The sequence below is a fragment of the Ascaphus truei genome, chromosome 20, assembly GCF_040206685.1.
Source record: "Ascaphus truei isolate aAscTru1 chromosome 20, aAscTru1.hap1, whole genome shotgun sequence".
NCBI classification, from domain to species: Eukaryota; Metazoa; Chordata; class Amphibia; order Anura; family Ascaphidae; genus Ascaphus; species Ascaphus truei.
The window spans coordinates 20,808,356-20,832,674 of record NC_134502.1 but is presented as its reverse complement, the minus strand read 5'-3'; the positions used below and the strand labels follow the sequence as shown (position 1 = coordinate 20,832,674).

The following is a 24,319-nucleotide window of genomic DNA, read 5'->3' as shown; positions in this document are numbered from 1 at the left end:
GGAAGATGGCCCCCTGTACTCTTATTCTGCATAGTGGAGCATGGTATCACAGATTTTTAAGAACTTGGATTGGAAATAGTCGAGCGCAGAATCGGGGTCGGGAATTAAGTCGATTCTGTACCAAGGGCATCTGGCAAGGTCAGCCAGAAACTGTTGTGGGTTAAAGATTCTAAATGTTCTAGTGAGGAGAACTTTAGGGCTTGATTGGGATGGTTTAATTTTTCCTTACACAGTACACTATTGCATGGTCACTGAAAATGTCAGGAAGGATGCCAGAGGATTGGATTCTGCTGGGATTAGAGGAGAGAATCTAGTCTAGCAAGGAATGGTTGTGAGATTTCAGGTTTGTCCGTGTGGGTTGGGAAATGAGTACCTACTGTATGTCTGTTGAATAGTAAATTTTTACATATGACAATGAGACAAATGAATCAGATATGTGTGTGTTTGTACACAGTATATATATGTTTATTTATATTGCGATACCAATGTACACAACACTTTACAGAGTTACAAAAGAGACAATATTTGGGATAATATTTAAAAAATCACACAAGTGATTTAAACAGTAAGTTAATTGAAAGGAATAATGGAGTCCCTGCCCCACATAGCTTACAATCTAAAATGTTAAATGGTAGACAAAGAATAACATCTGAGAAAATGCAGTTGAGTACAGATTTGAGGGAACAGATCCGTGCATGAGGAGCGTGAGGAATTGTCTCAGGGTTAAATTAACCAGGTGACTTAATAAGGAGGTGATATTTTAGGCATGATAAGAAAAGGGGGGAGGAAGGGGTAATAAATTGGTGAATATTGGGGGGGGGGGAATTCCACAATTAGGGCACCAAAAGTGAAAAGAGTTTGAGATGTGAGAGTACTATAGAGACAAATGGAGCAGAGAGTAGACGGCCTTCAGCAGAGTAAAAGGGATGAGAAGGGGCTTAGCTGGATATTAGGTGAATAAAGATCAGAAGTAGAATGTTATAGACAAAGCAGAGTTTAATCGAGAGCCATTGAAGCGATTTCAGGAGGAGAAGGGCAGAGACAGATCGAGAACACAGAGATCACTCTCACTGCAAAATTCTGGATACATTTTAGAGTTTGAAGTTGGGAGGCAGGAAGGCCAGTAAGAAGGTTGCAATAGTCAAGTTTCGAGAATACATGGGCAAGTTATTTGCCAACGTCCGTTTCGCTGTAAATATGGCATTTATGTGCCCTTGTGATGATTAGCAAGGAGATTAAAAAAATTGGAGAGAGGAGAGAGGAGAGAGATCTTTATTCCTTCTCAATCTATCTCTCCACTCCTTCCTCGCCTCTCTTCAGCAAAATCCAAATTTCAGGTTCTAGGTGAATTGAATGTTACCGCAGGTCGAAACAAATGTGGAAGCCGATGGAGTTGCATACATCCATTCAGATTTTTTAGTAGTGTATTAGTGTAGTACTGTAGTACAGTCAAGTGTCTATTCTACCTCCTCAAGGATCCATCAACACCTAATTGGAAATTTCAACAACTGCCTTCCATATCTACAGCTGTCTTACAGTGGCCTGAATGTCTGCTGCTGTTGTGGAATATCAAGATAATCGGACTTCTGCCACTAGCTACATGGCCTATTTTCCAATTAAGAGGGACTGCACCTCATGGTATGGATGACCTGCTCAGTTTGTCGGCACTCATACGTGGGGTGATTATTCTGGCCTCACCCACATCCTGGGCCTAGTCTACCAGGAAAAATTCCATCATCCAGACTACAACCCCAATAATGGCCACGACACCAGCACAACATTGTCAGTCTCACAGGAGCTCTTGATTGACAGCATTTCCCTAAGTCGGATATTTATTAAACCCAAAAAACATTCTCATTCCCTGAGCACTAGTGAGTAAACAATGAAGTTTCTATAGTGAAGTGTCCCCTTCACCTGATATCCATTCTGATCATCCAGTACCTGCTTCCTACCATTACTGTCCCCTCCATTTTTCTGCACCAAGACAAGTCATCTGCTTCAAAGGGCATTTTAATCCTACACGCCTGGCAATATCTAAACCCATATATAATAAAGTTTGAACATTTTGATTCATTGCGACGAGCTGTACAATCAAATTTAATGTAGGCATACATTGTAATATATGCCTTCTTTTTTTTATTTCAAACATTTTTATTGTTTTCTGACAGGAGTACATTCACATCACATGGTTGTTTATAGACAGTAAACTTAATTAACATATACATTTAAAAGTGAACAACCCGAAGCATCTCAAGGTTGATTGATCGAGAAGAGGCGATCTGCCCCTAGTATTTTGTAACCTCCTATGCATTTAGATTCTACTATGTAGATCCCGTCCGGGAGAATTAACAGTTTTAGGAGGATCTTAGATCAAACCCCTTATATTAGTACTGTAAAGGATAGGCAGAGAGAGAGAGGGGGAGAAGAGAGAAGAACAGAAGAAGGGGGGAGAGAGGGGATAGGAACGGGGAGAGCTAAGGGAAGGGGTGTAGTTGTCCTCCCCTCCACCTTGTCAAAAGACCCTGAGTAGACATGAACTCCCCCTTAGAGGGGTTAGTGGTCTAATGCAGAGTCCAACTGAAGCATCCATATCTCATTTTTAATCTCTTTAATTATAAGGCCACTGTGCCCAAACTTTCTCATATTGTACTATATTCTGTTTCAGGAGCGCCGATAGGTATTCCATAAGCTTGACCTCGCTTACCTTGCGAAGGACCATTTGCTTAGAAGGGGGTTTAATCTTTTTCCAATTAGCTGCTATTGAGCAGCGAGCCGCAGTCAGAATGAACGAGGCCAGTTTTTTAAGAGGGACAGAGATATCTTCGATGGGTTTCGCGAGTAGGCATATCAGCGGGTCCATCCGGACCTCAACTCCTACCGTCTCCTCAACCAATGAGCATATCATATTCCAGAAAGTCTGGATCTTTGGGCATGTCCACCATATATGCACCAGATCTCCTCTCTGGCCGCACCCCCTCCAACAGAGGTCAGACAGGCCAGGGAAGATCCGGCTCAGCCTACTCGGGATTAAGTACCATTGAAATAGAATCTTATATATATTTTCCTTAGTAGTAGTGCAAATAGAAGTTTTGGCTGCTGCTTCCCAAATATCCTCCCATTCATCTCTGTCTATAACAAGATTGAGGTCTTCAGCCCATTTCAACATATAATTGTGGTTGACGGGACTCCTGGACCGTGCTAGCCCTGCGTAAATCTCTGAGATCAGACCCTTCCGGTATGTGCCCACCATACACATCTTTTCAAAAGACGTTGGACCTTCAAATTTGGATGTTTGGGAAATTGTTAGGAGAAAGTGTCTGATCTGAAGATAACCATAAAGTGGGAGTTTCATGGGGAGGCATTTCTCCTGTAAATCAAGTAACGGAATAAGAGTCCCTTTGTCTATTAGATCTCTTGCTGATTTGATGTTAGCCAAACTAAATGCTTTAAGGTTCCCTGGGACACAACCCGGAGGGAATTCAGGGTTACCAAAAATGGGAGTGAGTATGGAGGGGGAAGACGTCAGTTTATATTTATTTCTTGTTTTTGTCCAAATTTTCCACGTGCATCTCATTGCTCCCAGGCCTGTTCTGTCCGATATTATCTTCTCTCCCCCTCCGGACCAAAGTATTGCCCCGAGTGAGAGGGGAGCGACACAGGAGGACTCAATTTCCAACCAGCCGCAAGACACTGGATCGTTGTTCCAAACTATCGCTTGTTTTAGGTGGGTCGCTTGATAATAATTAATTATATCTGGTACTCCCAGACCTCCACATTCCCGTGGTGCCAACATTACCGATCTAGCCACTCGCGGCTTTTTGTCCTTCCAGATGAATTGGAAAATACTATTTTGAATGCTTTTGAGGTCTGCCAGCGGAACACAGACCGGGAGGGTCTGGAAGACGTACAGTAGCCTGGGAAGGATGTTCATCTTAACAGATGTCACTCTTCCGAGCCATGAAATGTGGTACTTGTTCCAGCACTGTAGGTTTTTTTTAATTTCTGTAAATAAGGGGGGGAAATTATATTTAAATAAGGCAGCATAAGAATTTGTGATTCTGATACCTAGGTATTTAATGTTGTTAGGGCTCCATTTATAACTAAAATTAATTTGCAATAGTTTTACCTCGGGGGCGAGAAGTGATAGGTTCAGGGCTTCAGATTTATCGCTGTTAATTTTATACCCTGATACCCGACCAAATTTTTCCAGCTGTGACTGGAGGTTAGGCAGAGTCGTCATTGGGGACGACAATGACAAAATGATATCATCTGCAAAAAGAGATATCTTGTATTCTCGCGCTCCAATAACAATCCCTTTTATATCATCGTCATTTCTAATTGTGGCCGCGAGTGGTTCAATCGACAATGCAAACAGAAGTGGGGACAAGGGACAACCCTGCCTTGTACCATTCGTAATTTTTATGGGACTTAAGTCTCCTCCCGGGAGTTTTACAACCGCTGTTGGGTTTTTGTACAGAGCTCTGATCCCCTCTAAGAAGGGGCCCCTGAAGCCGAATTTAATCAATGTTTGGTCTAAAAAGTCCCACCTAATTCTATCGAATGCTTTTTCGGCATCCAAGCTCAACAAAAATGCTCTTGTACCTGAGAGATGCACGTGGTCCACAATGTTTATTATTTTCCGAGTATTATCTGAAGCTTGTCTGCCCGAAATAAATCCAACCTGGTCTTTATGAATCAAGCTCGGAAGAATCGGGTTTAGTCTGTTTGCTAAAATCTTACTATATATTTTTAGATCAGAATTTAGAAGAGATATCGGCCTATAATTGCCACACTGCAGTGGGTCTCTACCTTCTTTGTGAATTATTGCCAGGTTGGCTGTTGACATAGAGGCCGGGACATCTTCACCCCCCATAAATGCGTTGAAAACTTCTACTAGGTGCGGAGCCAGCACGGCCTTAAACTTCTTGTAATATTGGTTTGAGAACCCGTCTGGCCCTGGAGTCTTATTTATTTTTAATTGTTTTATTACTTCAAATAGTTCTTTGGGCGTTATTTTCTCATTTAATTGTGAGATAGTTTTTTCTGGAAGGGCCGGAAGGTTGCATTCCTCTAAGTACTTTGAAATGGTCGTCAACCCGGACTGAGTATTTTGGGAGGGATTTAAATTATAGAGTTTCGTATAATATTCTGAGAATTCTTGGGCAATCTCGCTTTCTTTGAATGTTTTGAGACCAGATTTGGTTCGGATTGCTGTAATTTGGGTTTTGACCCTTTGACCTCTTAATTTATTGGCCAATAACCGGTCTGCCTTGTTTCCTTTATCGTAGTAACGTTGATTCGTCCAACGAAGTGACCGCTCTACTTCCTCTAATTGGACTCTTTTAAATTCAGTCCTTGTTTCAACTAGGGTCTTATATATTTTTTTAGTAGGCTTGGATTTATGTTGAGTCTCCAGAGCCTGGACCTTGTCCATTAATTCTTTATATTCTTTTTGCTTTTTTTGCTTTTTATATGACGCTAGAGAAATGAGAGAGCCTCGAATAGATGCCTTATGGGCTTCCCACAGCGTGATCGGAGACTCGACTGACCCCTTGTTTAGGTCAAAATATTCTACTATTTTTTGAGTAAATGTGCTCACTATTTCTGGGGAATTTAACAGGGAATCATTTAGTTTCCATTTATAGCTGGAATTCTTTATAAAAGGCAAAGAGAGCTCCATTTCAATGGGGGCATGGTCAGACCAAGAAATTGAGCCAATATTCGACTGGGAGGACGCCTGGAGAACATCCCTGGTACCTAGAAAATAGTCAATCCTCGAGTAGGTCTGATGTGGGGTTGAGAAATATGCCTTCTTTTAATAAACACCTCTGTATTATTCATTGCTACCCATACAGTATATGTTGACATGTATAGAACAATAGTTAAACAATGTGTACTGTATATATATATATATATATATATATATATATGTATATATATATATATATATATATATATATATATATATATATATACAGTGTTCGACAAACCTATACATTTGCTCGCCCCGGGCGAGTGGATTTAACATCGTGGCGAGCTCCTATTGGCCCAAGCAGCACACGTTTGGTACTAGGTGGCGAGTAGATTTTTTTTGTTGGTCGAGTAGATTTTTTGGTGATTTGTCGACCACTGTATATATATATATATATATATATATATATATATATATATATATATATATATATATATATATCCATTCTGTCATTTATAATATATTGTCGTTTTGTGTCCTTAATGGTATTGCAATTGACTTATTTTGGCTAGGGTTTATTTGTAATATTTTATTATTGTTTTTGCAAATTCATGTTTAAATTATATCTGTTAATACGTTCATTTAAATTAATCTTTATATACAGAAACTGAAAAGGTACAACAACAACAAAGGCAAAAAAAAATATCATGTCTATCATACAAAAATGTTAGAATTGTAGACAAAGTGCAGATGGACAAACCAACTGCACTGTATCCACACATTTAAAACCGATATTCAATGAATTACTGTAACATATGCCTACCATATTAACATACCATATAACCTTATTAAAATATAAATCAAAATCATATAGAATCCAATAGCACGCATATCAAAAGTGTTGCAATTCCCAGTCTATGGTCAAACTAAATAGGGTCAAGGAGCCTAACATGAAAATGTAATACATCTCAGATCAGTTTAGTAAATTGAGCCTATGCCATCCACAAATGGGTATTCCTGAGAAGGTTAGAGGATTGGATTTGGAAATATGCTAAGTTATGGAAAATGTAAGGGCTAGGTTGTATTAATAAGGATATTTGTAATTGTCACTTTGCAGTACTCTTACCAATGAGTGGAAAAAGACAAAAACTATATAAAGTTATAGCTGTGGGTATGATTTCTAATGACAAATGGATTACTCACGATATTCCGATAAATGTAAAAATAATAGGGAATGAGACACCACCACTATTTAAATATGATGCCCGACATTGCATGGGACATGATAAGACTCTTGTTTGCCCAGAAGTAGTAGCAGTTAAACAGGTAATTGACTGATGCTGGCAAGGCCAGAATACTTGTTTATTACATGTAGATCCTATTCCTAATCAGTTGAGTTGGATACTCAATGATGGAAAAGTATACTGGAATCAATTTATGGGCAATGTCACCATACATTGTGCAAATTGTTCCTGCCTCCTGCTTCCTGTTACATGATCAGTGGAATACAGCCAGAAACATTTACCATCCCTTCAGAGGTGAAGGAGAGGAGTGGTATTGGCAGCATATTGCACAGCATAGCAGACTCACAGCAGCTACAATTGTATGCAGATGAAAGACCTCTGAGACTTGGACGTCAGTGTGGTGCATGGGCTTGTCCCATAAATTGCTCATTTTAATCTGACAAAGTGTGAGTTGGCAATTGTCTGTTCATGTTAATTAAAACCTTTAAAACTGAATTACACTAGGATCGGGCGCTTTTTCTTTCTTCTTTTTTTCTTAGGTATCGTTGGGAGGTTGGTGAGCCCAAGAATTAAGCTGTCCAGGACTTTTAACATAATCAAAGGATTTGTATGGACATTTTTTTTCTATATTGATTTTATTGGTGTCTATTATAGACTTGCACATACATCCTATAGGTATTTTTCTTTTTTAATATATTTTTTAGCCAACAAATATTTTTTCATTTTTATTATTTTAATTTTTTAATTTTTTCATTTTTGTGCATTTTTTAATAATTTTGTGTATTCTATCTTAATGCAATTTGCTTAGTTTCCTGCAAATATTGAAATATCTGTGCTGGGTGTATTATTCTGCAGTGTGATATTTATTGTGCAGGGTATAGGTGAGTATTAACAGGGGCGCTGTCATATATCTTTGTTTGCAAATTTATATATATATATATATATATATATATATGAAAAACAAAACAGAGAGCGCACGCCCCATAGTGTAACACTGTAACATTTAATAAAAGGGAAGGGTGGATAGGGGGATTAAAAACACTCAGAAAGTAAAGGTTAATTAAAAGCAGTATGTGATTTATAATCACCACCAAGGCAGGTCCAAACCGCAGCAGGGAGTCCAAGATTCGCTGGAAATAGTCTCTCAAACAGCGCTGTGACTCCGGTTCACTCGAAATCTTCCAGATCCATCTGGTGTCAGAGTTAGCCTTAATAATAATACATGTGCTCCCCGGCCGTAAAGGAGCACACAGAGTGATGACGTAATGTCGTAAAGTACGTCCCTGATGCGTTTCGTCGCAACAAATGCAACTTTATCAAAGGGAATGTCCCTGAACAAGAGTAACAGTGTTTAAGTACTGGAGGGTCCCAAATGTGATTGGTGAATGGACTAAATGATAGTCCCTCCCCTATAAACGAGCCGTAGCTTAGAGAATATATAGTTTAATTACCCAAGATAATGAATTAACTGTTGTTAATAATTAATATATATGCCGTTCTAAATAGGTTAAATAATTAATTGGATAAATGAACTCTCCAGTAGTAAAACAGTGCTATGTGATGTATGACATAGGATGATAGTATATACTGCATTAATGAGTATGACATGACTATATATTTGGTACAATACTAAAATATATAAAAAAAATGTAAATATACAGTACAAATCAAATTGAAATACCTAATATGTTACACTATTTAGTACAAATTACATATGCAACAAAATGCTTAACTTGAATTCTTATACTTATTATTAATGGTTAAACATTTGTATAAAAACAATAGTTGTATATATATATATATATATATATATATATATATATATATATATATATATAAGACTAATATCCCAATTCTAATTAAATTTCTATCCCAATCTAATTCTAATCTAATCCCAATTCTAATTCTAATTAGAAAGGAAAGAAATGTTACCATCACATATATGGTAGGGAAGGTAGGGTGTGGGATGGGTTTGGGGGGGGGGGGGAGGTTGGTGTTCTGGATTTCTGAGGTATGAGTTTATTAATTAGTATTAGGGTTCTGTCTGTGTACTATTAAGAAAGTTTACTGAAGGTTTTCAAGCTATACTTGATATCTCCTAATTATATTTATGTTTATACATCTTGTTATACTTTCAGTTCTATATTATCACTGTCCAAATCTAGCACTATTGCTTGAGGAGAAAAATGGTGCTGAAATACCTTCATTGATGCATATTTTCCTTAATGTCAATATACTGTAACAGCAAAACTACAGTTTTTAAGAGGTATCCTTTCTGCAATTACTATATCTTTCAGTGAAGATGTTATTTTTACCGCTTTGAACACAACTCGACAGAATTGACCTACTGTAGTTTATCTCATGCTACTCAAAATATGTTTGCAGCCTTATACTGATACATTTCCACAGAGCTGCCTGGATCTCATTGTTCCTCAGAGTATAGATGATGGGATTGAATAACGGGGTGATGACTGTGTACAGAAGAGAAGTGATTTTCATTACAGTCAATGACTGTCCTTTGGATGGAACCACATATTTAGCAATCAGTGTCCCATAATATGAGCACACAACAGCCAGATGAGAGCTACAGGTAGAGAAGGATTTCTGTCTCCCACTAGGGGAGGAGATCCTGAGGATGGTGAGGGAGATACAGACATAAGTCACAATGATGAAGATGAATGGGAGAATAACACAAAGAATGCCTATAAAAGATAATACTGTTTCCGCAATGAATCTGTTTGAGCACAAATGTTCTAAGAGAGGGGTTAAATCACAGAAGAAATGGTCAATGACATTGGGGTTACATAACTGAAAGGAACAAATCAAAATAACCATATTTAGTGTTACCATAAAACCTAAGAACCAAGACCAGGAAACCAATTGACAGCAAAGATTAAAGTCCATAATAGCAGAGTAACGCAATGGGTTGCAGATGGCCAGGTATCTATCATATGACATCACGGTAAGGAGGAAACATTCAGCCACTAAGGAGACAGCACAGATTAAATATTGAGTGATACAGCTGATGAGAGAGATAACGCCCCCTTCTGCCATTATTACATATAGCATGTTAGGCACAATAGCTGTGGTTAGCAAGATATCAGACAGGGACAGGTGACTGAGAAAGACGTACATGGGGGTACGGAGCGTCGGACTGGTTGACACCAAGACAATGATCAGGACATTTCCAGCTAAGGTGCAAATGTATATCAGAAGGAAAACAAAGAAGAGTAAGATCTTGAAGTTGTGAGTGGATGGAAATCCCAGAAGCAGAAATTCTGTAACTGTGGTCTGATTCCCACGGAGCATTGTGGGATGTTAGAGGAAAAGGAGATCTTCAAATTAAATATCTGTTCTCGTGCTGCAAGGAGAAAGAGTTTATTCAGACATATAATACATAAAAGCCTTGATATATAACTGATACACAAAGTACACTATGCTTTATTTACTTTGTATTATATATATAAATATAGCTGTACGCTCATCTGCATGTCTTAGGCAGGTCTGCAACCCCGCCTTTCCCCATTATCACCCAGCATACAGCACTTCCACTGCAGCAAGGGATTCTGGGAAATGACATGCAAATGAGCACACAGTGTCACTTTTTGCCTCAATAATCATTTTTAACATGGTTCCCTATAGGCTTAAGCTTGCTGCATGGTCACAGCTTTGAGCACAGCCAGGCTTAAGCCTATAGGGAACCATGTTAAAAATGGTTATTGAGGCAAAAAGTGACACTGTGTGCTCATTTGCATGTCATTTCCCAGAATCCCTTGCTGCAGTGGAAGTGCTGTATGCTGGGTGATAATGGGGAAAGGCGGGGTTGCAGACCTGCCTAAGACATGCAGATGAGCATACAGCTATATTTGCATATTTGCTTTCCTGTGGAGGGTTTTTGTCACTTTTTTTACTCACCATAACTTAACTCAGTATTATGGTTTATATATATATACACACACAGTAGGGCCCGCTTTACAGTGCTCTGCTTTAAGGCGTTCCGCTCATACAGCATTTCCCAAAGTATACCCATATTCATAAGGTTTGGCGCTTGTTCCGTTTTTCCGGACAATTTTCAGCATGACGCGCTCAGCAGCTGAGTATCCGGCTGTCACAAAGCAACAGTTTTGAGCGTCCTTATCAGATGCCATTTGTCAGCGAAACAGTCGGATTACAACTCTGCATTTCTGTTTTCATAGGTACAATACAGTACTGTAGGGCCCCGCTTTACAGTGGCAGCCTGGAGCGGAACCCGCCGTATGAGCGGGGCCCTACTGTATATATATATACATGTAACGTTTTTTCTGGACCCTCTTTGACCCACCCAATCTCAGATTGGCCCCTGTGGTCTACCCAGTCCCCATTACATTGATGTGTCTGGTGGTGCACCTGTTGGCTACAGGACTCCTGAGTCTCCCGCATGATGTTGGTATTGGGATATCAGCAGACAGGCAGCTGAGGTAGTGTACTTGAGTCCTACCTATATCCAGTGCAGCGCCTCCACCTCATCAGGATCTCTGCATCCGCAGGGAGATGGATCTGATGAGGAACTCCTTTGTGGTGCCTTCCTCTGCTGAGTAACTCCACACTCACACATGAGGGTTTTGTTGAATAATGGCATCTTTATTGCAGGTTCATAGGCAGACTGCCCCTCACAGCGGTCGTCCTAGCCGCTCATTCTTTACAGCGCATCCCTTTAGAAGTTTCCTAATCTCCTAATAGAGTTGCTCTCCACCTCTCACCTTAGGGAGATTCACCAGCTTGTCTCTCTGCTTTGAGCTGCACAGACTCACAGCTATTGCATCAGACACTGCAACACTGTTGCAGACCTCCACATGACTCTCCTGAACAGTCAGAACAACAACAGCAACAGCAACTGAACTCCTAACTTTAGGCAGTTCTGTGTCTTATATCACCTCGAGAAAACAGACACCCTCTGTGTCACTAATCGTGGACACAAAGCATGTTGTCACTTCCTTTGGGACATATGACACCTCACCAGGGTTTGAGGGCAAACCTCCATGATTGTTGCTGGCAATCCTGCATACTTACCAGGTTTACTGCCAGCATGAGAAAGAGATATGTACACCAATTTTACACATGGCTACATATATATATATATATAATACAAAGTAAATAAAGCATAGTGTACTTTGTGTATCAGTATATGTATATATATATATTTATATATATATATATATATATATATATATATATATATATATATACATACAGTGTATATAAATTTATTTATTTTTTCTAAAGCAAAACAGATTAGGGATAGAGACAGAACAGCAGAAAACATATATATTTGCACTTACGCTATTTATATCCAGAAGAAGCCAAACATCAACCCCAGTGATGTCTCATAAGTGGAAGTCATTTCTGACTCCAAATAATGGCAATCAGGTTTCTCTTGCCTCTCACACATTGCTTTTCCGAGGACTTCTGGGAGGGTAAATCTGGTTATATCTGTATAACACGTAAATAAAATGAGGCTTCCATGGTAATTTACCCCTTTTTGTGCGTACCAACTATTCCCTTCTTCTCCCCATGTGCTTAAAGATATGTAGTACAAGTAATGCAGGCGCACATATTGTGTCACTGCCCAATGATCCAATTGGAGGGAAAATAATAAAATAAATTGATAAATTACTTGGGATAAAGCTTTCCTTTGGTTAATGGTTCCTAATACAAACCACAAAACGATATAAATAATATATGTTTTAATTGAAACTTAAAATACTCTAGAAGTGATAACTGCAGCGAGATTTACAGATGTAGCCAGCGTCATTGTTTCCTCTGGTGAGATATGTTGGGATATGATGTGATATTTTGGAATATGTTGGGATATGATTTGATATGTTGGGATATGTTGGGATATGATGTGATATGTTGGGATATGTTGAGATATTCTTCTCTGTCACTGCCACTGAATATTAACACTCACTGCAACCAGAAATCCCTCTTACAAACACTGTATATAATATTTTGTTGCATTTCTGCCATATTTCTGCCATAGCCACCCATCTTTGCTCACTGAATCATATTGTAACTATGGGATATTCTGAGTTATAACTGTATATGTTGGGTTATCTTTAGGAACAATACGACTGGCTACATCTGTAGCAGCCAACTGGAAAAAGGGATTATCACTCAGTTTGGTCTAATCTGACAATAGAAAAATGATCTGTATACACCAATCTATGGAATAATGTAACATGGGTATTGGCTGATTTTCTTTACAGTCTTACTCTTTAATAATGAAGTTGCATTTTGGGCTGTGATAGGATCCCTATTGTTGTACTTTACGCGTTTTGTCCGTAAAGAAAGTCCTTGAGAAAGTCCTTTACGGACGAAACGCGTAGGTGCGTCCCTACCATTGCTGTCTATATACTGACCATTAAAGTATCCTTTTAATACTATTCCCTGTCTGGAGTTACCCTGATTTTGGCGGTCCACTAGCTGGTATGCTGCCAGGAAACGTTGCTGTGCTCCTCCACACCCTTGCTGCTTGTATGTACCCTGAGAGGATTGCACGCTGGATCGGAACCACCCTTCAAGGACACCACCAAGGAAGGTAAAGGGCTTATGCCCCTCATACTATTACCTCCCAGTGCTGGACTGACTAAAATATTTCCCCCAGGGTGGTATATACCATTATAGGAGACCTATTTTGGGGTACCCGCGTGGGCACCACCAAGCCTCTGGTTTTTCACCCTGGGATGTTATGGATGGATTATTCTACATGTCCTTGAACTTGGATCCAATATGATATATATCATTTATGAGCTATCTATGGTGAAGCACCATTATACACTACTCCCTGGTACCGGTCCCACCGTCGAAAGCGCCCGCGGGAGCTCACCGGGAAGCAGAGGACATGTCGGAAGGATCCGTGGCTGCTTTGTGCTTTTTATTATGTGAGTGCTATGTTTTTTATTATGTAATAAATTCCTGCCATTTGCTAACTTTGACTCTGCCCATTCTCTACATCTGGGACTGTGGGAGAGGTGCCATCCGCTCACTATTACCCTATCGGGAAGAAACAACTGAGAGGAAGGCTTACGTGCCTGACTTTGGAAAACCATCTCTCTGAGTGAAGGGGCTCACACAGGGCCATGTGAGTAGATATATATCTTCGTTGATACTATCCCCTCCCCCCCCCTCTTTCACCCTTGTTGCTATTATTTTGGGAGTATTCATTGTTGTAATTGAGGTGTCACTAATTTGCCTTGTACTATTGTCTTCCTATCTTGGAGATTGACAGTTTGCACTGACCATTACCCTGTATTCATGTAATTATACCTCACCCACATTATGGAACTTTTCCCAAATAAACAGTATATAAAAATAAAGGACATTAATGATAAATTGTAACCATTTGCTAAAAAAGCCTTATGGGTGTTTAATCTGAAAACATGTTGGTATTAAGAAAACATTTAATTAGGAAGCACTTTATACATCTGAGAACAAATACAATCTTCATGCTATAAAGGATTTTTTTTTTCCTGGGATTATTCAATGATCTTAATTTTTTCTGCTACACTGAATTTGATGGTGTATTAGTTTTATTGCTGAGGTTAGTGATTACCGCACTTCAATAATCTTTAGAGAAACAATTTGTAACAAGGGGCATCACAAAGTTTCCCATCTGCAGAACAGTAGCACAACTGTGATGTATAAAAAGGGAATCTTCTGAACGTGATGGGAAATTATCTATGGCAAATCTGTTGCAGTTTATCTGCACAAGTTTTGCTCCAGTTTTGAAGCCCGGATAAGCAATTAATGTCCAAGGTAATAATTTCTGGATGCAACACAAGGGATGAAACTGGTGCAACAAAAAATATTGTCCCATTTTTACTACTCACAGTAAAATACTCTTATTCAGCCGATCCTAAGTTCCCTACATATTACAAGCTGGGGTAATATTTATCCTGTGCTGCTCACATAGATGCAAAAAGAAAAGCATTACTATTAATTATAATAAATTATACTGAGACATCAAGCATTAACCAGCTACAGTATGTAGCATTGTTACTCCCTCGTATATGAGTACTTGCCTCCCAGCTCTGAAACCGAATAGTTTTCTCTACTTACTATTGGTCTTTTAGTCCATTTTCAGATAGAGTCTTATTTTGCTCCAAGTCCTGGAAATAATATTTCTCAGCAGCAAACGTTCAGAACTGAAAGATGGATGTTCGTAGGAAGAGTGCGGCCTTTCTCAGTATGAGCTGCTGTATTAAACCTGTGCTGCTTCTCTGACCTTTTATGCATTATCACAATAGGGAGGGGAGTCTTTGTGGAGTTGGAGCCTTATGGAGAATTCCTCAAAGGCTCATTAGGAAGTGATTTATTTATTTATAAAATGTTTTACCAGGAAGCAATACGGTCAAGAAAGTATACTATGCTTTATGGTATTTATTAGAATTATATATATATATATATATATATATATATATATATATACATATATATATATATATATATATATATTTATATATATATATATATATATATCTTAATATATAAAGTCGAAAGGTTGGTACTAGCTGCGGTGAACCTGATTGGCCAGAGGCTGAGGACCAATCAGATTGGTGGCTCTGACGTCACCCAACTGCCAACACACACACACACACACACACACACACACACACACACACACACACACACACACACACACACACACACACACACACACACACACACCCCTCCCTCCCCGGCGCTCACTTCCCTCCCTCCCGGCGGGGGGACAGGCAGTGGCCAGGCAGCCTCCGGAAGTACCCCTTCCTCCTGCAGCTGCTCCCACCAGATGTCGCTCTCTCTTTCCTCAGGCTATGGCGTCGTTGGCAATACTGAGGCGGTCTGTTCCCGCCCGGCTCCTGTCAGGTGCGTGTTTTCCCGCCCAAAGACCCGCCACTGTCAGCGCGCTCACCCCCTCTGCGGGGCACTCGTGTAAGGTCACACAAGATGGCGGCGTTGGCAATAGTGAGGCGGTCTGCTCCCGCCCAGCTCCTGTCAGATGTGTGTTTTCCCGCCCAAAGACCCGCCACTGTCCGCGCGCTCACCCCCTCTGCTGGGCACACGCGTAAGGTCACAAAAGACGGCGGCGTTGCCAAAAGTGAGGCGGTCTGTTCCCGCCCAGCTCCTGTCAGGTGCGTGTTTTCCCGCCCAAAGACCCGTCACGGTCCGCTCGCTCACCGTCTCCCCCCCTCCTGCCTTGCCGCCCTTGGCGTGTGACGGTTGCTCCTCTATCAGAGAGGCTACAGGATTTACCCGCGCTGCGGGGTCAGTCAGAATCCAGACATAGCCAGTCGGTGTGTCAATCTCAGACAGAGTGGGCGGACATGCTTTGTGTGGGGTGAGGGCCACCCTCTGTCTATAATAAACACTCATGGCTACCAGCCCCCTTATAAAAAAAGGCCTCACCTCCCTCCCCAGCGCTCACTCACCTCACCTCCCACTGTCCCCTCCCCTCCTGTCCACTGTCCCCCCCCCTCCTGTCCACTTTCCCCCCCTCTCCTGTCCCCCCTCCATCCTGTCCACTGTCCCCCCCCCTCCTGTCCACTGTCCCTCCCTCCCTCTGGGGGGTGGGAGAGGGGGAGCACTCAAATAGGGGGGAGAGGAGGGAGCAGGAAATTTAACTCACAGGCAACGCCGGATCTCAGCTAGTATATATATATATGTATTTGCTAAAAATAACAGATTAGGGATAGGGTATGAATTTGATAATTTAATTATAAAATGTTTTACCAGTAAGTAATACATTGAGTGTTACCTCTCGTTTTCAAGTATGTCCTAGGCATAGAGTTATGATGACAAATAATACATGGTTACAAATACATAGTTACATAAGTGAACAGGGTTATACATTATATACAAGACATTGCATGCAAATGTAACCCTGTTTCCCCCCACACCCAATCTCACATAGGGTCTATCATGGGGAAATATGTGCTGGTTACTCATGGTAGTGTGGTGCATACCTGCTGATAAATAGTGGCCCTGAGTCTCCCGCATGGTGTTATCGGTGAGGTCAGGACAGGCTTCTGCAGTCTTGTTCGTACTCACGGTGACAGTGCCTCCATCTCCTGCAGCCCCCAGAGATGTGGGGAGAAATCTCTGCAGGAGAACTTATCTCTTTTCCTTCCAGATAGATTTCAGTCTCAGGCAAGGAGTATGTGAAAACAGATGGTCTTTATTCTTGTTACTCTCACACCAATCAAAGGCAGCATTCAGCTCACACCGCAATCAATTCTCAGCAACCAGGTCTTCACCTTTAGGATGTCCCTGGACCTACACTCCCAGCCACTGGCCATCAGGAGCAGTCCTTGCTCTTCCCTTACCCTCTGGTAGGATAAGGGGAATAGTCTTCCACCACTCCCCGCAGGGAGGGCCTCAGTAAGCAGAGCCCTGCACTACTGAGTTGGATAGACTAGTTTCTGTCACTGGTAGAGGCCACTGGCTAAATCAAGGAAGTGCAGCTCCTTATGTCAGTACCTGATTGGACACTAGGCCTGATTGCACTCCTTTCTCTGACTCACTCAGCTGCAGGGTGTGGGGAAAACCCATGATTACTCCTGGCAAACCTATCCTTACTAGGGATAACTGAGGGCAGACTGATAACCCAAACCAGCCAGGGCTTCACACATTTAAAGATAATATATATTATAGGCATATGTAACAGTTACAGGCCAGATTAAAATGTGAGACAGCTTTAGTTTTGAAATAATGTTGACTGGTGGTGGCTATGAGATTCTCAGGTAAATTGTTCCGTTTTGGGGTGCACAGTAAGAGGAGGAGCGGGCGCATACTTTGCTGAATCTTGGGACCATGAACAGTCTTTTGGAGTAAGATCTCAGATGAAAAGTGCTGCATGTGGTAGGGATCCGGAGCTTGTTCAGAAAGGCGGGTAGCTTGCCCAGAAAGTATTTTAGGGCAAGACAGGAAAGTTCAACATTGCGCCTAGACTCAAGTGATGACCAATCTAATTGTTTGAGCATTTCGCAGTAATGTGTGTTGTAGTTGCATTGGAGAACAAAATTGCATATTGAATTGTAGAGGGTATCAAGTTTGCTGAGGTGGGTTTGGGGTGCTGAGCGGTATACTATGTCCCCATAGTCTATAATTGACATTAGCATCTGCTGTGTGATTGTGAGGAATCGGGGAGCGCATCCCTTGCGGCGCGTTTCCTCTTCGCTTACCTATAGTACTGCAGCGGCAGCTGCCGAATATTCGCCCTCCCCGATGTGCACATCACCGTTCCTGTTACAGTGCGTGCACGCACCCTCTCTGAGCATAGCTCTGCCCCTGGGGATGCACCGCACCTCCGCTGTGTGCGGTGTACGCGCAGGACGGCGCACAACGAGCCCCAGCTATGTGTCAAGTTTTGCTATGAGTCCTTGTCTCCTACAGCCTATCCTTGGCATCTGCAGAGGCCCCGCCTCCGTTTCCTCCCATACTGGTTCCTGTCTCCTATATAAGACTGCCTCTTCCTGGCATACCTTGCTGAACATAGACATTGTGTAACCTTGTGTGTGCCTGGCTTGTCCATCCCTGGCTTTTTTTTTTTTTCTACAGTTACCTCTTGTTTACCGACCTGGATTTGCATTTGGATTCTCTCAGGCTCTTTACCCAGGGCGTACGGATAACGACTACCTGTACCTCTCCTACCTTGGAACCTGGCGAGTATTGGATTAACCCTTTTTCTTCATACCCAGACCCAGCAACACTACAAGCCACCTACTGGGCCCGCCTTCGCTACTGTGGGTGTGTGGCATTGTCCTTCCCACCTCAGTGCCGGGGTCAGGTCTTGTCTGTGGGCTCGCACAAGCGTGACAGCGAGACGCTTTCTGACCAGCAGACTTAGGAAAGATTTGTTCCCATAAAATACACTAGTTTGGCATAGATTTTGGATGTCAGGGTATCAATGCGCATCCCAAATGTTAAATGGGAGTCAAACCATATGCCCAAGTATTTAAATCAAGCAACAGGAGCTAGGATAATATTAGCTTTGGTTCTGATCTGGAGCTCAGTCATTGGAAGCTTTAAAAATGTAGCCTTGGTCCCAAATACTCTTGTTACAGTCTAGTCAGTGTTTAAAAAAATTGTATTGGGAAATCCAATTTTCAAGTCTCACAAAGTCAGATTAAAGTTTGTGTTCAGGGTTGGAAAGGCTAGGGCTGTGTGCATATAAGATTGTGTTATTCATTTGCATACATGTGTATTGAAGCTCCCTTACAAGCTGTAGAAAGATCATTGATGAACACTGAGATGAGTAGAGGCCCCTGAAAAGAGCCTTGAGGGACACCACAGGTGATATCCAAAGGGTTGGAATTAGAGCCTGAGATAGACACATGTATTGGGAGAAGAGAGATTGGCCTGTAGTTTGGGACAGTTTTTTTGTCCCCACTTTTGAAAATTGGGACAATTCTGGCAGTTTTCGAGGTCTTAGGGATATGGCCTGCAGACAGAATAGAGTTGACTAGGGAAGCAATCGGTTTGGCAGTTGCTGGAGCACCAAGTCTTAGTAACGTAGATTGCAGTAAGTCAGGTCCACATTGGCTGCTTTGTTTTAATTTGAGGAGCAGTTGTGTAATCTCCTCTTCAGATACTGGGACAAATTGAAAATTGTGAGCAGTGATGGGAGAGGGTGGGGCTATAGGGGTTCTCTCAGAATGAGGTTCATGTTTGTGGTTTGGGATGGGTTTTGCTAGTAAGTTAGTAGCACACCCCACAAAGTATTCATTGAATGCATTTGCAATGTCAGCGGGATTTGTCAGAGTAATATCCTCCTTAGTGATATTACTGTACTTGGTTGTTGATGGTTAGAAGAGTTAAATATACAGTGGTGGCCGCCTTTAACCTCCTGCGGCCGTTTCCCTGCGATTTTTGAAATTCTGGGCAGATGCGGGCCGTTTTCAGCCGTTTTGGGCGCCGCGGGCGCTTTCAATGTTTAGCGCCATTAGCGCTGTCTAGACAATGCGGCTGACGCGTGGCCAAGTCCGCAAGAAACGGAAAACATCCCCGAATTTGTTCGGGGATGTTGGAGGTTAAAAGGGGCCATGGCTGTATTGTTGATAACCTTCCAGAAGTTTGCTGGGTTGATGTATTCTGGTAAAGATTGTCAGAGTAATATTGTGCTATTGCATGTCTTGTTTGCCTTGTGCACATACAGTATTCCGCAGGCATCTGTAGTGATTAAGATCCTTGGTAGTGCCAATTACTTTGTAGCTTTTCCACAAGGCATCCCTGAAATGGTAGAGCGCTATAAGGTCAGTTGTAACCCACGGAAGGTTTGAGGGGACAGGTTAGTGCATGAAGAGCGTGAGGAATTGTCTCAGGGTTAAATTAACCAGGTGACTTAATAAGGAGGTGATATTTTAGGCATGATAAGAAAAGGGGGGAAGAAAGGGGTAATAAATTGGTGAATATTGGGGGGGGGAATTCCACAATTAGGGCACCAAAAGTGAAAAGCGTTTGAGATGTGAGAGCACTATAGAGACAAATGGAGCAGAGAGTAGACGGCCTTCAGCAGAGTATAAGGGATGAGAAGGTGCTTAGCTGGATATTAGGTGAATAAAGATCAGAAGTAGAATGTTATATACAAAGCAGAGTTTAATCGAGAGCCATTGAAGGGATTTCAGGAGGAGAAGGGCAGAGACAGATCTAGAACACAGAGATCACTCTCACTGCAAAATTCTGGATACATTTTAGAGTTTAAATTTGGGAGGCAGGAAGACCAGCGCGAATGTTGCAATAGTCAAGTTTAGAGAATACATGGGCAAGTTATTTGCCAACGTCCATTTCGCTGTAAATATGGCCTTTATGTGCCCTTGTGATGATTAGCAAGGAGATAAAAAAATTGGAGAGAGGAGAAACGCGAGAGGAGAGAGGAGAGAGATCTTTATTCCTTCTCTATCTATCTCTCCACTCCTTCCTCGCCTCTCTTCAGCAAAATTTCAGGTTCTGGGTGAATTGAATGTTACCGCAGGTCGAAACAAATGTGGAAGCCGATGGAGTTGCATACATCCATTCTGATTTTTTAGTAGTGTATTAGTGTAGTACTGTAGTACAGTCAAGTGTCTATTCTACCTCCTCAAGGATCCATCAACACCTAATTGGAAATTTCAACAACTGCCTTCCATATCTACAGCTGTCTTACAGTGGCCTGAATGTCTGCTGCTGTTGTGGAATATCAAGATCATCGGACTTCTGCCACTAGCTACATGGCCTATTTTCCAATTAAGAGGGACTGCACCTCATGGTATGGATGACCTGCTCAATTTGTCGGCACTCATATGTGGGGTGATTACTCTGGCCTCACCCACATCCTGGGCCTATTCAACCAGGACAAATTCCACCATCCAGACTACAACCCAATTTATTTATTTATAAAATATTTTACCAGGAAGTAATACATTGAGAGTTACCTCTCGTTTTCAAGTATGTCTTGGGGACAGAGTAAAACAAATAATACATGGTTACAAGTACAGTTACATAAATGAACAAGGTATACATTATATACAAGACATTGCGTGCACAGTTATAGAAAATATATATTATGAGCGTATGAAACAGTTACAGACCAGATTAAAGTGTGAGATAGCCTTAGATTTGAAAGAACTTAAGCTGGTGGTGGATATGAGAGTCTCTTGTAAGTTGTTCCAGTTTTGGGGTGCACGGAAGGAGAAGGATGAACGTCCGGACACTTTGTTGAGTCTTGGGACCATGAATAGTCTTTTGGAGTCTGATCTCAGGTGATAGGTGCTGCATGTGGTAGGGGTGAGGAGCTTGTTCAGGTAGCTGTGTAGCTTGCCCAGAAAGTATTTGAGGGTGAGACAGGAAAGGTGAACTTTGCGCCTAGACTCTAGTGATGACCAATCTAGTTCTTTGAGCATTTCGCAGTGATGTGTGTTGTAGATGCATTGGAGAACAAAACGACAAATTGAATTGTAGAGGGTGTCAAGTTTACTAAGGTGGGTTTGAGGAGCCGAGCCATATACTATGTCTCCATAGTCAATAATTGGCATTAGCATCTGCTGTGCAATACGCTTTCTGACCAGGAGACTTAGGGAGGATTTGTTCCTGTAAAGTACCCCTAGTTTGGCATAGGTCTTGGTTGTCAGGGTATCAATGTGCATCCCGAATGTTAAGTGGGAGTCAAACCATAAGCCCAGGTATTTAAAACTAGTGACAGGTGTTAGGGTGGTGTTAGCGTTGGTTCTAATCAGGAGCTCAGTCACTGGAAGCTTTACAAATTTAGTCTTGGTCCTGAATACCATTGTTACAGTCTTGTCATTGTTTAAAAACAGTTTGTTTTGGGAAATCCAGTTTTCGAGTTTCAAAAAGTCAGACTGAAGTATGTGTTGAAGGTCAGAGAGGCTATGGCAGTGTGCATATAGGATTGTGTCATCTGCATACATGTGTATTGAGGCTTCCTTACAAGCTGTGGGAAGATCATTAATGAACACTGAGAAGAGTAGGGGCCCCAGAACAGAGCCTTGCGGGACACCACAGGTGATATCCAGGGGGTTGGAGTTAGAGCCTGAGATGGACACATGTTGGGATCTTCCTGATAGGTAGGACTGAAACCAGTTTAAAGCATGTTTCCCTATTCCAGAGCTCTGGAGTTTGTTAAGCAGGATAACATGATCAACTGTGTCAAAAGCCTTTGCAAAATCTAGGAATACTGCACCTGTGAATTGTCCCCGTTCCATTCCACACTGGATTTCATTGCAAACTTTTAGCAGGGTAGTTACGGTGGAGTGTTTGGGATGAAAACCAGACTGGAATTGGCTAGGGAAATTTGTCTTGGTGTAGAAATCGCTTAATTGGGAGTGGACACATTTTTCCATAACTTTGGATAGAATTGGGAGAAGTGAGATTGGCCTGTAGTTTGAGACAGTGTTTTTGTCCCCACTTTTGAAGATTGGGACAACTCTGGCAGTTTTCCAGGTCTTAGGGATATGTCCTGCAGACAGGATAGAGTTGACTATGGACGCAATTGGTTTGGCAATGGCTGGGGCACCAAGTCGTAGGAACCTAGATTGTAGTAAGTCGGGTCCACATTGGCTGCTTAGTTTTAGTTTGAGGAGCGCTTGTGTAATCTCTTCTTCAGATACTGGGCTAAATTGAAAAATGTGGGCAGTGTTGGGAGGGGGTGGGACTATAGGGGTACTCCTAGGATGAGATTCAGGTTTGGGGTTTGGGCTGCGTTTCACTAATAAGTTAGTGGCACACCCCACAAAGTAATCATTGAATGCATTTGCAATGTCAGTGGGGTTTGTCAGAGTAATATCCCCCTTAGTGATATTACTTGGTTGTTGATGGTTAGGAGGCTGGAATATGTTGTTGATAACCTTCCAGAAGTTAGCTGGGTTTGATGTATTCTGGTGGAGATTGTCAGAGTAATATTGTGCTTTTGCATGCCTTGTTTGCCTTGTGCACATGTTCCGCATGCATCTGTAGTGATTGAGATCCTTGGTAGTGCCAGTTACTTTGTAGCTTTTCCACAAGGCATCCCTGAACTGGTAGAGTGCTATAAGGTCAGGTGTAACCCATGGAAGGTGGGCCCCCATACCCTTATTTTGCTTAGTGGAGCATGGGTATCGCAGAGTTTTAAGAACTCGGATTGGAAATAGTCGAGCGCAGAATAGGGGTCGGGAATTAAATCGATTCTGTGCCATGGGCAGTTGGTAAGGTCATCCAGAAACTGTTGTGGGTTAAAGTTTTTAAATGTTCTAGTGAGGAGAACTTTAGGGCATGAATGGGGCGGTTTAATTTTCCTTACACAGTACACAATTGCATGGTCACTGAAAATATCAGGAAGGATGCCAGAGGATTGGATTCTGCTGGGGTTTGAGGAGAGAATCCAGTCTAGCAAGGAATGGTTGTGCGATTTCAGGTTTATCCGTGTGGGTTGGGAAATGAGTTGCGATAGGTTAAGTGACTTGAGTTGTATCTGGATTTTGTGGTTTTTAGGGTCAAGACAATTGAAGTTGAAATCCCCAAGAACTAGAAGCTCACTCTTCTCATTCAGAGAGGAAATGGAGCCAAGAAATTGGGTGATATCAGTCAAGGATTGTAGAGGGGCTTTAGGGGAGCGGTAGATGCCAGCAAGCAAGATGGGCTTAGAAAGGGGGAGGCAGATTTTGCCAACTAGAGTTTCAAAAGAGGGTGGACTTGGTGGGCAATTTAACAGTGTAAATTGTAAGGTGTCTCCAATATAAAATAACACCCCTCCTCCTCTCTTTGACCTATCTCTCCTAAAAGTGGAGTATCCCTGAATGGCGATATTTGCATCAGGGGTTTTAGGGGATAGCCATGTTTCTGAAAGAACGATGGCTTTGGGTTTATGCATAAGGCACCATGCCCTTAGTTCGTC

General features: G+C 41.7%; 1 protein-coding gene across 1 annotated transcript; it reads right to left on the bottom strand.

Moving 5' to 3' along the window:
- Positions 1-9,300: 9,300 nt before the first annotated feature.
- Positions 9,301-10,245, bottom strand: LOC142471002 (olfactory receptor 5V1-like). Its single transcript, XM_075577802.1, has one exon. It carries the CDS (start codon positions 10,243-10,245, stop codon positions 9,301-9,303), a length of 945 nt encoding a protein of 314 aa, XP_075433917.1.
- Between the last annotated feature and the right edge of the window lie 14,074 nt (positions 10,246-24,319).

What these genes read in the sequence shown, in the direction of transcription:
- LOC142471002 (XM_075577802.1), bottom strand. Translation starts at nt 10,245, where the DNA reads ATGCTCCGTGGGAATCAGACCACAGTTACAGAATTTCTGCTTCTGGGA.